Source organism: Macaca mulatta, chromosome 11 (genome assembly GCF_049350105.2).
Source record: "Macaca mulatta isolate MMU2019108-1 chromosome 11, T2T-MMU8v2.0, whole genome shotgun sequence".
Classification (NCBI taxonomy): Eukaryota; Metazoa; Chordata; class Mammalia; order Primates; family Cercopithecidae; genus Macaca; species Macaca mulatta.
The window spans coordinates 83,511,413-83,526,425 of NC_133416.1; the positions used below are offsets into that span (position 1 = coordinate 83,511,413).

The 15,013-nt window shown below is 35.5% G+C and overlaps 1 protein-coding gene across 22 annotated transcripts in view; it reads right to left on the reverse strand.

Moving 5' to 3' along the window:
- Positions 1-15,013, reverse strand: part of OSBPL8 (oxysterol binding protein like 8) — a 220,619-nt gene that overhangs the window by 11,247 nt on the left and 194,359 nt on the right. For all 22 annotated transcript variants that reach the window (XM_077952327.1, XM_077952326.1, XM_077952324.1 and 19 more), the window contains 5 exon segments: positions 14,093-14,190; positions 12,172-12,261; positions 10,111-10,247; positions 8,317-8,502; positions 7,901-7,988 (listed from right to left, as the gene is read on the reverse strand). In XM_077952327.1, the coding sequence (XP_077808453.1) occupies positions 7,901-7,988; positions 8,317-8,502; positions 10,111-10,247; positions 12,172-12,261; positions 14,093-14,190 (599 nt within the window).

Here is a 15,013-nt window from a genome sequence, read left to right on the forward strand (position 1 = left end):
AAAACCACACTGGAAACTGAATAACCTGCTCTTGAATGACTACTGGGTAAATAATGAAATTAAGCCAGAAATAAGTAAGTTCTTTGAAACCAATGAGAACAAAGATACAACGTACCAGAATCTCTGGGACACAGCTAAAGCAGTGTTTAGAGGGAAATTTATAGCACTAAATGCCCACAGGAGAAAGTGGGAAAGATCTGAAATCAACACCCTAACATCACAATAAAAAGAACTAGAGAAGCAAGAGCAAACAAATTCAAAAGGTAGCAGAAGACAAGCAATAACTAAGATCAGAGCAGAACTGAACTACCACTGACTTTCTTCACAGAATTAGAAAAAACTACTTTAAATTTCACATGGAACCAAAAAAAAGACATGAAAAACCCTTCAAAAAAATCAATGAATCCAGGAGCTGGTTTTTTGAAAAGATTAACAAAACAGACCACTAACCAGACTAATAAAGAAGAAAAGAGAGAAGAATCAAATACACACAATAAAAAGTGATAAAAGGGAGGTCACCACTAATCCCACGGAAATACAAACCACCATCAGAGGATACTATAAACACCTCTACGCAAATAAACTAGAAAATCTAGAAGAAAGAATAAATTCCTGGACACATCCACCCTCCCAAGACTAAACTAGGAAGAAGTCGAATCCCTCAATAGACCACTAACAAGTTCTGAAATTGAGGCAGCAATTAATAGCCTACCAAACCAAAAAAAGCCCAAGACCAGACGGATTCACAGCTGAATTCTACCCGAGGTACAAAGAGGAGCTGGTACCATGCCTTCTGAAACTATTCCAAACAAAAGGAAAAGAAGGACTCCTCCCTAACTCATTTTATAAGGCCAGCATCATCCTGATGCCAAAACCTGGCAGACACAACAAAAAAACTTTCAGGACAATATCCCTGATGAACATCGATGCAAAAATCCTCAATAAAATACTGGCAAACCGAATCCAGCAGCACATCAAAAAGCTGATCCACCAAGATCAAGTCAGTTTCATCCTTGGGATGCAAGGCTGATTCAATATATGCAAATCAATAAACTTAATCCATCACATAAACAGAACCAAGGACAAAAACCACATGATTATCTCAATAGATGCTGAAAAGGCCTTTAATAAAATTCAACACCCCTTCATGCTAAAAACTCTCAATAAACTAGGTATCGATGGAACGTATCTCAAAATAATAAGAGCTATTTATGACAAACCCACAGTCAATATCATACTGAGTGGGCAAAAGCTGGAAACATTCTCTTTGAAAACCAGCACAAGACAAGGATGCCCTCTCTCACCACTCCTATTCAACATAGTACTGGAAGTTCTGGCCAGGGCAATCAAGCAAGAGAAAGAAATAAAGGGTATTCAAATAGGAAAAGAGGAAGTCAAATTGTCCCTGTTTGCAGATGACATGATTGTATATTTAAAAAACACCATTGTCTCAGCCCAAAATCTGCTTAAGCTGATAAGCAACTTCAGCAAAGTCTTAGGATACAAAAAAATCAATGTGCAAAAATCACAAGCATTCTTACACACCAATAACAGACAGAGAGCCAAATCATGAGTGAACTCCCATTCACAGTTGCTACAAAGAATAAAATACCTGGGAATACAACTTACAAGGGATGTGAAGGGCCTGTTCAAGGAGAACTACAAACCACTGCTCAACGAAATAAAAGAGGACACAAACAACTGGAAGAACATTCCATGCTCATGGATAGGAAGAATCAATATCGTGAAAATGGCCATACTGCCCTAAGTAATTTATAGATTCAATGCTATACCCATCAACCTACCATTGACTTTCTTCACAGAATTAGAAAAAACTACTTTAAATTTCACATGGAACCAAAAAAAAAGCCCATATAGCCAAGACAATCCTAAGCAAAAAGAACAAAGCTGGAGGCATCACGCTACCTGACTTCAAACTGTACTACAAGGCTACAGTAACCAAAACAGATACATAGACCGATGTAACAGAACAGAGGTCTCAGAAATAATGCTACACATCTACAACCATCTGATCTTGGACAAACCTGACACAAACAAACAATGGGGAAAGGGCTCCCTATTTAATAAATGGTGCTGGGAAAACTGGCTAGCCTTATGCAGAAAACTGAAACTGGTCTCCTTCCTTACACCTTATACAAAAATTAACTCAAGATGGATTAAAGACTTAAACATAAGACCTAAAACCATAAAAACCCTAGAAGAAAACCTAGGAAATGCCATTCAGTGCACAGGCATGGGCAAAGACTTCATGACTAAAACACCAAAAGCAATGGCAACAAAAGCCAAAATTGACAAATGGGATCTAATTAAACTAAAGAGCTTCTGCACAGCAAAAGAGTCTATCGTCAGAGTGAACAGGCAACCTACAGAATGGGAGAAACTTTTTGCCATCTATCCATCTGACAAAGGTTAATATCCAGAATCTACAAGGAACTTAAACAAATTCATGAGAAAAAAAAAAAAAAAAACACCACCACCATGGAAAAGTGGGCAAAGGATATGAACAGACACTTCTCAAAAGAAGACATTTATGCAGCCAACAAACATATTAAAAAAATCTCATCATCACTGGTCATTAGAGAAATGCAAATCAAAACCACAATGAGATACCATCTCATGCCAGTTAGAATGGCAATTATTAAAAAGTCAGGAAACAAGAGATGCTGGAGAGCAGGTGGAGAAATGGAACGCTTTTACACTGCTGGTGGGAGTGTAAATTAGTTCAACCATTGTGGAAGACTGTGGCGATTCCTCAAGGATCTAGAACTAGAAATACTATTTGACCCAGCAATCCCATTACTGGGTATATACCAAACGATTATACATCATGCTACTATAAAGACACATGCACACGTATGTTTATTGTGGCACTATTCACAATAGCAAAGACTTGGAAACAACCCAAATGCCCATCAGTGATAGACTGGATAAAGAAAATCTGGCATATACACACCATGGCATACTATGCAGCCATAAAAAAGAATGAGTTAATGTCCTTCACAGGGACATGGATGAAGCTGAAAACCATCATTCTCAGCAAACTAACACAGGAACAGAAAACCAAACACCGCATGTTCTTACTCATAAGTGGGAGCTGAACAATGAGAACACATGGGCACAGGATGGGGAACATCATACACCGGGACCTATTGGTGGGTCGGGGGGTAGGGGAGGGATAGCATTAGGAGAAATACCTAACATAGATGACGGGTTGATGGGTGTAGCAAACCACCATAGCATGTGTATACCTATGTAACAAAACTGCACATTCTGTACTTGTATCCCAGAACTTAAAGTATAATTAAAATTAATTAATTAATTAATTAATTGACCATGGATGTCTGGCTTGACATTTAGACACTCAATTCTATTCCATCGGTCAATATGCCTGTTCTTACATAAGTACCACATTCCTTCGATTACTGTAGCTTTATAGTAAGTTTTGAAATCGAAAAGTGAGAGTTCTCTTTATACTTCTTTTTCAAAATTGTTTCGGCTATTTGTGGTCCCTTGCAATTCCATGTGAATTTGAGGATCTGCTTTCCCATTTTTGCAAAAAAAGGTTTGTAACATTGACAGGGATTGTGGCGAATCAGTGGGTTGCTTTGAGTAGTACTGTTATATTCTTATTTTTTTGAGACAGGGTCTCACTCTTACCCAGGCTGGAGTATAGTAGTGCCGTCACGACACTGCAGCCTTGACCTCTCTGGGCTCAGGTGATCCTCCCACCTCAGCCTCCCAAGTAGCTGAGACTACAGGCATGTGCCACCATGCCCTGCTAATTTTTCTATTTTTTTGTAGAGACAGAGTTTTGCCATGTTGTCCAGTCTGGTCTCAAACTCCTGGGCTCAAGCAATTCCTCTGCCTCAGCCTCCCAAAGTGCTGAGGTTATAGGCATAAGCCACTGTGCCTGGCCAAAATCTTAACAATATTAACCTTTTCTACCTGAGAATATGAGGTGTCTTTCCCTTTATTTAAATGTTCTTTCATTTCTTTAGCAATGTTTTATAGTTTTCACTGTAGAAGTCTTTCAGTTCCTTGGTTAAATTTGTTCTTTTAGATGCTATCATTGAATTGCTTTCTTAATTTCGAGAGTTTTTACTGTTAGAAACATAACTGATTTTTGTGTGTTGATTTTATTCCCAGCAATTTTTCTTAAGTTCATTAGCTCTAGTAGCTTTCTATGGATTATTTGGGATTTTCTATATATAGGATAATGTCACCTGTTAATTAGAGATAGTTTTACTTCTTTGTTTCCAATTTTGATGACTTCTCTTTTTTTTTCTTGCTCTAGCTAGAACTTCCAGTACAATGGTAAATAGGAGTGGTGAAAGTGGGAATGTTTGTCTTGTTCCTGATGTTACGGGGAAGGCTTTCAACCTGTCACCACTGAGTCTACTATTTGTGGGTTTTTCATACATGCCCTTAATCATGTTGAGGAAGTCTCTTCTCTTCCTAGTTTTATGAGGTCTTTCTTTTGATTATGAAAGGGTGATGGATTTTGTCAAATGCTTTCTCTATGTCAATTGAGATGACCATGTGATTTCCCCCCTTCTTAATGTGATATATTACATTGATTTTCTTACGTGGAACCAACCTTGCATTTCTGGAATAAATTCCACTTGGTCATGGTGTGTAATCTTTCTAATATGCTACTGAACTTTGTTTGCTACTATTTTGTTAAGGATGTATGAATCTTACTTATAAAGGTTATTGTTTGTAATTTTATTTTCTTGTGATGTCTTTATCTGGCTTTGACATTAGGGTAATGTTAGCTTCAGAGAATAAGTCAGTAAATGTTCCCATCTCTTCTATTTTTTAGAGTTTGAGAAGGATTTGTGCTTGTTCTTTAAAGTTTTGTAGAATTCACCAGTGCAGCCATCTGATCTTGAATTTTTCTTTGGAGGTTTTTGGTTACTGATTCCATCTCTTTATTGTTACAGCTCTATTGAGATTTTCTGTTTCTTTTTGAGTCAGTTTATGTAATTTGTGAGTTTCTAGGGATTTGTTGGCATACAATTATTCATAGTGTTCTCTCATAATCCCTTCTATTTCTTTATGATTGGTAGTAACATCGCCACTTTAATTGCTGATTTTAGTCATTTGTTGTTTTCTTTCTTGCTTCCTCAGCCTAGCTGATGGTTTATTGATTTTCTTTATTTTTATCAAAGAGCAACTTTTGGTTTGGTTTCACAAATTCTATTTTTTTCCTACTCTCTATTCTGTTTATCTGTACTCTAATCTTCATTATTTTCTTCTTCTGCTAGCTTTGGGTTTAGTTTTTTCTTCTTTTTCCAGTTTCTCATGGTATGAAGTAAGGTTATTGATTTGAGATCTCTTTTAATGTAGATGTTCATAGATATATATTTTCCTTACCTTTGCTGCATCTCGTAAGTTTTGTTATACTGTATTTTTGTTTTCACTTGTCTAAGTATTACCTAATTTCCCTTGTGTTTTTCTTTGACCCATTGAGTTTTGTTTTGTTTTGTTTTGTTTGTTTCTGAGATAGAGTCTCACTCTGTTGCCCGGGCTGGAGTGCAATGGTGTGATCTCGGCTCACTACAACCTCCGTCTCCCAGGTTTACATGATTCTCATGCCTCAATCACCTGAGTAGGTGGGATTTACTGAGACATGTTATATGGTCTATCCTGAAGAATGTTCCATGTATACTTGAGAAGAATGTGCATTCTTCCGTGGTTGGGTGGATTGTTCTGTGTGTCTGCTAGGTCAAGTTGGTTTACAGTGTGGTTCAAGTTATCCATTTCCTCCTTACTGATCTTCTATCTAGAGGTTCTACCTATTGCTAAAAGTAATTTACTGAATTTTCCATCTATTGTTATAGAGCTGTTTCTATCTTCCAATTCTGTCAGTTTGCTTTGTATATTTTGGGGCTCTGTTGATTGGTGTGTATATACATATATATGAATTGACCCTTTTATCAATACGCCATGTTCCTTTTTGTCTCTTCTAACAAGTTTTGACTTAAAGTCTATTTAGTCTGACATTAGTATAAACACCTCAGTTTTCCTTTGGTTACTATTGGCCACCTCAGTTTTCCTTTAGTTGCTATTTGCACATAATATTATTTTCTAACCTTTCATGTTACTCTGTCTATGGATCTAAAGTGAATCTCTTGTACACAGCATATAGTTGGGTTATGTTTATTTTAATCAATTTTTACAATTTGTCTTTTGCTCAGAGAGTTTAATCTATTTACATTTTAAAGTGACTATGGATAAGAACTTCTGATTTTGCTACTTTCTATATGTCATATATGTTTTTTGTTTCTTAATTTACTCCATTACTGCCTGCTTTTGTGTTTCTTTCTTGTAGTAAACTGTTTTGATTCCCTTCTCATTTTCTTTTGTGTGTATTTTTTAAGGTATTTTATTTGTGGTTACTATGGGGAGGACATTTACACCTACCTCTACAACAATCTAGTTTGAGTAGATACCAACTTAACTTCAGTAGTACACAAAAACTTTCCTCCTATACAGCTCCATCCTCTCTGCTTTTATGTTGTAACAAACTGTATCTTTATACATTGTATGTCTGATAACAAAGATATGTAATTAAGTTATTTTTCATTCATTTATTTTTTAAGTCCTGTAGGAAATAAAAGATGACTTACAAACTAAAATTACAACAGCACTAGTTTTATATTTGCCCAACTATTTATTGAAAATATTACTTCATACAGCTTTGAGTTTCATTTTATTCTGAAGGATTTCCCTTAGCATTTTTTTGTAGGGCAGGTCTAGTGGTAATGAACTCCCTCAGCTTTTATCTGGGAATGTCTTAATTTCTCCCCCATTTTTGAATGACAGTTTTGCCAGATATAGAATTCTTGATTGACAAGTTTTTTCTTCTACCACTTTAAATATGTCATTTCATTGCCTTCTGGCCTCCATGGTTTCTATGAGAAATTGGTTGTTAATCCTATGGATGATCCCTGATGTATGTGATAAGTTGCTTTTCTCTGCTGGTTTTAAGACTCTCTTTGGCTTTTGACAGTTTGCTGTGGTGTGGTTCTCTCTGAGATCATCCTACTTGGAGTTTGTTCAGCTTCTTGAATTTGTAGATTTATATCTTTCACCAAATTTAGGGATTTGGGGGTCTTCTTTCCTTAAATATTCTTCATTCATTTCTCTGTCTTCTCTCTGTGGAACTCCCATAATGCAATGATAACCCACTTGATGGTGTCCCACAGGTCCTTTAGGCTCTGTTCATGTCACTTCATTCATTTTTCTTTCTCCTCCTCAGACTGGATAATTTCCATGATCTTATCTCTAAGTTTCCTGATCCTGTCTTATGCTTGCTTATATTTGCTTTTGAGTATCTCTGGTGAATTTTCATTTTCATTATACCTTTCAGCTCCAGAATTTGTTTGGCTCCCTTGAATAACTTGTCTTTACTGATTTTCTCAGAGATGAGTGCCTGTGTGTTTAAGTCCTTCAGGTAGTATCCTGACAGCTTAGGACAGACATATACAACTGTGTCTGAGGTCCACTCTGTTCCTTCTGGAACTAGGAACTTACACTGGCAATGCAGGGGCCCTTCAAGACTGCTACTGCACTGGGAAGGACCTGGGGCAAGGGCAGGAAAAATGCCATAAAGCTTTCCTCTCTTTGCACTTTCTTGATCCAGTGTTCACTTGGTTGCTGAACACCTCTGACTGTTTTCCAGAGTTCTGGCAAACTGAGTTGACAGTTTTTGCTTGTTTTCTGATGTTTTTTTGGGGTAACAAGAGTTCAGAGCTGCCTATTTTGCTCACCCCAAATTTTACATTTTGAAACCAAATTTTAAATGTTGGTTGTTACAGATACTAAAGATTTAACAAATTTATGTATCTAGTGTATCTGGTTTTTTATTACATACCATTGGAGTACGATGTTTCACTTTGGTCTGAATAACGCCATCTTTTTCAAATTGTATCATATCATTAAGTGGGTCCCATGGTCGGGTACTACACAAATGAAAAAAAAAATACCATTTGCTCAATGACTAAACAAAGAACTTTAAAATTTTCTATTATATGATTCAATGTTATTAATAATTATATAAGTAGTTCTAATAATGAGATTTCCCCATATCTAATCTTTGGACCCTCATTTTATAGGCTAACTACTATCATAGAGTCAAGCTTATAATGAATGCAAAACCAAGTTTAAAAATCTCACACTAATATACATGGTTTAATTAAAAAATACTCCAGAAACAAATATTCTAGAAATAAAGGCAATAAACCATGCTAATAATATATTGTTTGAAATAAACTATTTTAAGTTACTTACTCTGCAAACTTGTAATGCCATTCTCCTGTGAGTGGATCAAGTTCAAATAATTTGCAAGACCATTCTTCATTTTTTGTTTTCCGATCTCTGGCAGCTTGTCTTTGAGCTTCTTCCAAAACGTACTTCTCTTGGGTAGCTTCAGTTTGGTCTTTGGCATTTATGGCTCGAGTTACCCGTTGCCAGAGTCTAATACATGTGCAAAAATAGTATTAAAAATGCAACAGAAAATAAAATCTATATAGAACAGGCTTCAATCCCCTTGTAGAGAAAAAAAATGCTCACATGAATTTCTGGCTTTGACAACACTTATGCTCACAGGCTTAGAAATGAGTCAAGATATAAATTCAGTCCCTTGAGTAGAGAGAGGGACTCTCTATGAACTAAGTTCATAAGTGGAGACTAATTTTATTTTTACTTGGCAAGAGAAACTTACTATATAGACTCTAAAACTCATGGTAGTAAGTGTTGCTGGCTCAAGATGATAGGAAAGTAATGAAGGTAAAGTTCAGGAATCTATGCTTTAAGCAAGCTTCCTAGATGATTCTTACACTGTTTAACATCCACTGGCTTCAGAAAGATCCATTAACGTAATGCAGTGCTTCTCAAGTTTGGATCCATGAATTATCAGAGAACTTTTATAATCAGAATCTCTGGGGTCAGGCCCAAGTATTGATACATTTTTAAAATGTTTCCCCAAAATATTTTAATGTATTGCCAGTGTTGAGAACCACTGGTTTAACAGAAAAGACTACTGAGGTAAAATGATATCCTCTACTAGTTTGTTCTTCTGTTAAATAAAAGTATATCTATATCCTACCCATCTAGAAAGGCAGCATGTTAAAACCAGAAGAAAAGGCTTTGGGATCAGATAGACTTGAGTCAAGTCCTAGAGCTGCCACTTCTTAGCTGGTGCACTTAAAGTTATTTATCCTAAGTCTCATTTCCTCATCTTCAAATATGCTGAATTATACACTCTCAAAAATTATCCTGTGTATGCCTTGGCAAAGCTTATCTCTGGATAAAGAACATCAAGTGGTTATGGCAGAATATTTAGAACTGGTATATACACATTCTTCCATCTTTGACAACCTTAATTTTGAGTGTAGAAAGGAAGGTACACACACACTTGAATTCCCATGAGAGAGAATAGTATGTATGTGGGAACATGTAGGGAGGACTAAGTTGCAAAATGAGTGTTTAGTGCCTAGCAAAGTATCTTTTATACATAAGTCTCTTTCTCTTAACACAAAGATATAATAACAATAAAATGGGGAATGTGTATATAATATTTTTGATTCAAAAAAGTTCATGACTTAAGAACAGAAATGATAGCCTTAATTATTATCCAACTAATAAGTCCTTTAGAAGCCAGTCCATCCAGTAACTTTATTTTTGTTTCAGAGAATGGTACAGAAGTAGATTCTGCACTATTCCCTTTACCTAGAGTTCTAATGCCTAAACTAGGTTAGAAAACAGTTGCCAGGTAGAAACTAAGAGTCACTAATTAGTCCTGTAATCTTATTTAAACAGAACTTTTTTTTTTTTAAGGTTCTGGAGAAGTTGATAAAGAAAAACATGAGTAGTTTTGAGGTACAGAAAAGCAAGACGATATATATTATATTTATTTGACATTCTTATACACAGAAACAGAATACTGTCACATTCCACAAATGATAAACTATTTTGCTGAATTAAGATATGACAGAAGAAAGGTGACAAAATGACCATTTCATTAAGGAATTGAAAAACTACTCTCTGATCCTTATGAAGTTGGCTGTAAAACAGTATACTTACTTCTCTGATTCAAAATCTCCCTGTTCTTCAAATTTTACAGTGTGCCTTATTAATCTCCATTGCTTAATGTCAGGTGTTGGATTCCAGAAAACCTCTGAATTATCAGTCTTTTTATCAGTAATAAAAACTTCACTATCCTATATTTAAAGAAATTCAAAATTAATGTAGAGAATTATACTTAGAAGGCAATTTTATAGTATAGTAATATGATGGTGAGAATTTCTTTTGGTTAATCCTCCAGTTAAAAACATTTTTAAAAACAAATGTAACTAGCACTTTTCCAAAAGCCCCATGTTTCTTATCATTTTTATAAAAACATTAAGATTGAATACATAATACTAGTTAATTAAAAAGAATTTGGTTGAATATCCAGTTTGTGATATTTCACAAGTTTTACTTCATAAATTTCAAACATTACATGCAAAGCCTCAATAACCATCTCCAAACTGTCAAAGTAGAGCATAGTATTTGTTGCAGCTACAATGAGATGCTGTTGACTATCCATGGTTTCAATATACTCATACATACACATACACATCCCTCTGAAAGAGGCTTTCCTAGCATTAAAAATTTGAGGTCTATCTCTATCGAATAATCTTTCTAAGAGATGGTCTTACTCTCTTGTGTAGGCTGGAGTGCAGCGGTGCTATCTACCTTATCTATCTAATCTATTTTACCTATCCAATTTATCTACCTGTCTATCCATCCTTCTCTTTCTCTCTCTCACTCTCATCTCTCTCTCTCATCTATATCTATCTGAGACAGGGTCTTGCTCTCTCACCCAGGCTGGAGTGCAGTAGCACAATCATGGCTCACTGCAGCTTTCACCTCCCAGGCTCAAGCAATCTTCCTGCCTTGGCTTCCTGAGTAGCTGGGACAGGCATGTGCCATCATGCCCATCTAATTTTTTTATTTTTATTTTTAGTAGAGAAGAGGTCTCGTTATGTCACCCAGGCTGATCTCAAACTCCTGAGCTCATGCGATCCTCCTACCTCAGCTTTCCAAAGTGCTGGAATTATAGGTGTGAGTCACCCCACCTAGACAGAAATTTCGTTTTTTAAAAATGACTGCTACTTTTTTTCCAGAAGACGCTCAGATTTAAGGCAATTAAAAAAAATTTTCAGAGTGTATGTGGCCACTTAGCGGAGTCCCTAAATACAGTTTCACTTTCTCATATTTCTCAACATTTTCTGCTTACTGTATGCAGAAAGGAGCATATACTCTGTGCTCATAGTACAGTATATCCATGCGGTGCCATGATTCTTTTTATTCATTTAAGTGTCTCTTAACAAAATTACATAAATATGAATTTAGGTTAGCACAGAAGTAAATAAAAACCATTGCTCTCGTACACCACTATATCCTTTCCATGTTCCACTGAAAGGAATATAACTAATTGGAACTATGCTTCTTTCTTCTATGTGAGAGGCAGTAGAGTGCTGTGCATAAAAGCACAGCCCTGGAGCCAGGGTTCCTGGGCTTTAATTCTTGTTCCACCACTTACTTTGAGCAAATTATGTGACCTCTCTGTGCCTCAGTGTCCTCTTCTATAAAATGGGGACAATAATAAACAATAATAAAATGGTCATGGCACCTATATACTCACCTCATAGGGTTATTTGTTATAAATATTAAATCAGTTAATATGAGTAACATTCTTAAATAATGCAGTAAGTCATATATATAAGTGTTAGCTATTTCTACTGATTTTAAAGTTTTGGAAATAAAATATTACATAAAATTCATTATTGTTGATAACAGATCAACACCAAAATATCTGCTATTAAGCTGATGCCTATGTTAAATAGTGATGTTTTCAGCAATGGAATAAGTTTTAAATTTTAAATGTGATTGTTATTTTTTTTCCCACAGAATAAAATCCTTTACAAAAATATGTACCCTCTCCCCTCCAGCTCACATACTCTTCCTCAAGGAGACCTTGCCACTCTCCCAGTGAGAAGTGGGATCTATATTTCTTCTCCTTGAATTTGGGTGGTCTTACAATTCTCCAAATAATAGACGACAGTGGAAGTAAAATTCTTTACAATACAAAATACTTACCCAATGACCTTCCAAAGTAGCTAGGACTTCTTTTCCCAGTTTAAGTTTCCCTGATATTTGATTAACACAGTCACTACTCCCTAGGAATGGCTTTCAAATGAGAAAATGTTAAAACATTTTACTTAGCACTTATATTTACATATAATGTAAAACCAAAACAAAAAAACAACAAAAATTACTTGCATAGTTACAGTGCTCTTGAATGCACAAGCAGTAAAAAATACTGACTCAAATTTCAGTTAGAAATGTTTAATAAGAAATCTGAATTGCTGCTATGAAAAAATAGGATAAAACAAGCAGACTATGTTAAATGAAAATAAACATATGAAGAAAGATCACACTGATATAACTGACTCATGTTCCATGTATGCTCAAATCCTGTCTCCTCACCTAACTGTCAAGACTGTGCCCTATCAATGTGACATTATCTTAAGCAATAACAACTCAGTAAACCTAAGGGAATTAAACGATCCATTGAAATAACACCCCTTCCTTAAAAAATAAACAAAAGTAAAATACATAGCTAAAAAAAGCCTACAAAAAATAAAATTAGAAGGAATATATTTTGAGTTACTATAATACCTAACGTCTCTCCTTAGAGACAAAATTTTGATGCTCCAATGTAATACTTAAAGGCGTCATATATACTTAAGAACTCATTCATCATGATCTTCAAACATTATCATCACCATACAAGCAAAATTTTGCCAAGGTGAAAGAAAAATAAAAAAAAGACATTGCATCAAATAATACTTAAGAGGTCTTTTTCATTAGAGCAAAATTGCTTATCAGCTGGATATCAACATAGCAGCAATTTAGTAATATTACATAGTTCACAGAAATATTTTTATCTGAACATAATATACTATTGTTCAAGAACAATTAATTCACATTAAGTTCTCAAATTTCCCTTTCATTTTGAGGCAGACAAAAATTTCCAAAGATGGCCTTGACAATAGGTACCCTCTCCCCTCCGGCTCACATACTCTTCCTCAAGGAGACCTTGCCACTCTCCCAATGAGAAGAGGGGTCTATATTTCTTCTCCTTGAATTTGGGTGGTCTTATAATTCTCCAAATAATAGACGACAGTGGAAGTGATATAATTTGGCTTCTCAGACTAGGTCATAGAAAGCAAATGCAGCTTCTGCCTTGCTCATTGGGGCACTTGCACTTTGAAACCCTCAACTGCCAAGTAAGAAGTCTACTTTGAGGCTGTCATGCTGTCAGGAAAGCAAGTCACATGGAAAGGCCGTGTATACAGGTGCTCAGATTAGCAGTCCTAGTCCTTCGGTCACCCTAGACCAGGTATCAGATATGTAGTGATAAGCCTTCAGGTGATTACAGTCCCTAACTATTGAGTCACCCATGGCCTACAAAGTCTTTCTGAGACCCCAGACATTATGAAGCAGAGATAAGCTATTCCCAATATGCCCTGTCCAAATGTTTGACTCATAGAACTCACAAGGAACAGCACAGTTATTAAGTCTGTTGAGTTTTAGAGTAATTTATTACATAGAAATAGTGACTAATACAACTGTGCCTTAGTTTACACAGCTAGACTGCAAGATGACACATATCTTCTAGTATTTGGCAAAAACAATCCTTTAATTTATTAAGAAATTTCTGTCTAATCACTTCTTAAATCTCATCTTCTATATAATACCCACAGTTTTACTAATTAAGATGAAAAACAAAAAATGTCTTTGTGTTAATTTGAATTTTCCAAGGCTGCTATCTTAGGCTATCCGAAGATACTCACCTAGCCTTGTCCTTATCCCTTAGATGCTCTTATCTTTGACCTGATGTAAATTGTTTTCTTACATTTAGTCCTTAATTAGGAAATACATGGTGCCCATTATTCAATATTTATTGTATGGCTCTCCTTCTAGTTAGGTGATACCTACTATTATCTCTACTAACCTTTAGTTTAAATTCAAGTATTGCACTGTATCCAGTTTTTTGACATGTAATATTGACTGTTCCACCAAGCTCCAGTGTCATTGTACCATAAAGAATTCCTAAAGGAAAAAGATTTGACAAAAAATTGATATGTATATGGCTCACAATAAACAGTTTAGTAATCTAATCTCCTTTTAGGAGGAACATAATTCAAAATCACTCTGTCCCACTCAAATGAAAATCTATAATATAGACATAAAGATGGTTCTGTGGGATATAAATAGATAACAGCTGATTCACATTATGTGCAGATTCCCTATCTGTAAATTCACCTACTCAGTAAAATATCAATACCCAGAGTGCTTCTGTAGTCATTTGGAGACATGCATAGTAGTGAAAAATTTGAGTCACCTGATGCACCCATTCTGAGCTGAGGTTGAGCAAGGCAAACACTCTTCCTTGTTTCAGCTTCCACATTGTTAAAAAAAAAAAAAGTGTCCTTTTTGCAGTGTATTTACTACCATGTTTTCACATTTTTGTGCTTTTCATTGGTGGTTTTGCTGTTTAAAGTGGACCCACATGTAGTGTTGCACTGCTGTCTAGTGTTCCTAAGTGCAAGAAAGCTATAATGTATCTTATAGGGAAAATGTGTGTTAAAAGCTACATGTAGGTTTTAGTTCTATTGGCTGTTAGTTCAAGGTTAATGAATCAATAATATGTAATTAATGTTATAATGACATCAGGTTTCTTTAAATAGAAGCACACATAAAACAAGGTTATGTACTGATTGACTGGTTGATGAAAATGTTAGGACAAGAGGCTCACACGAATCCAATCTCATACTCCCCCCAGGAGCAATGGCTCAGTATTTGCTAACTCAGTGGTGACTTTATATAACCACTGCAAATAACAAGAATCAAATGCATAAGCAAAGCAAACAAA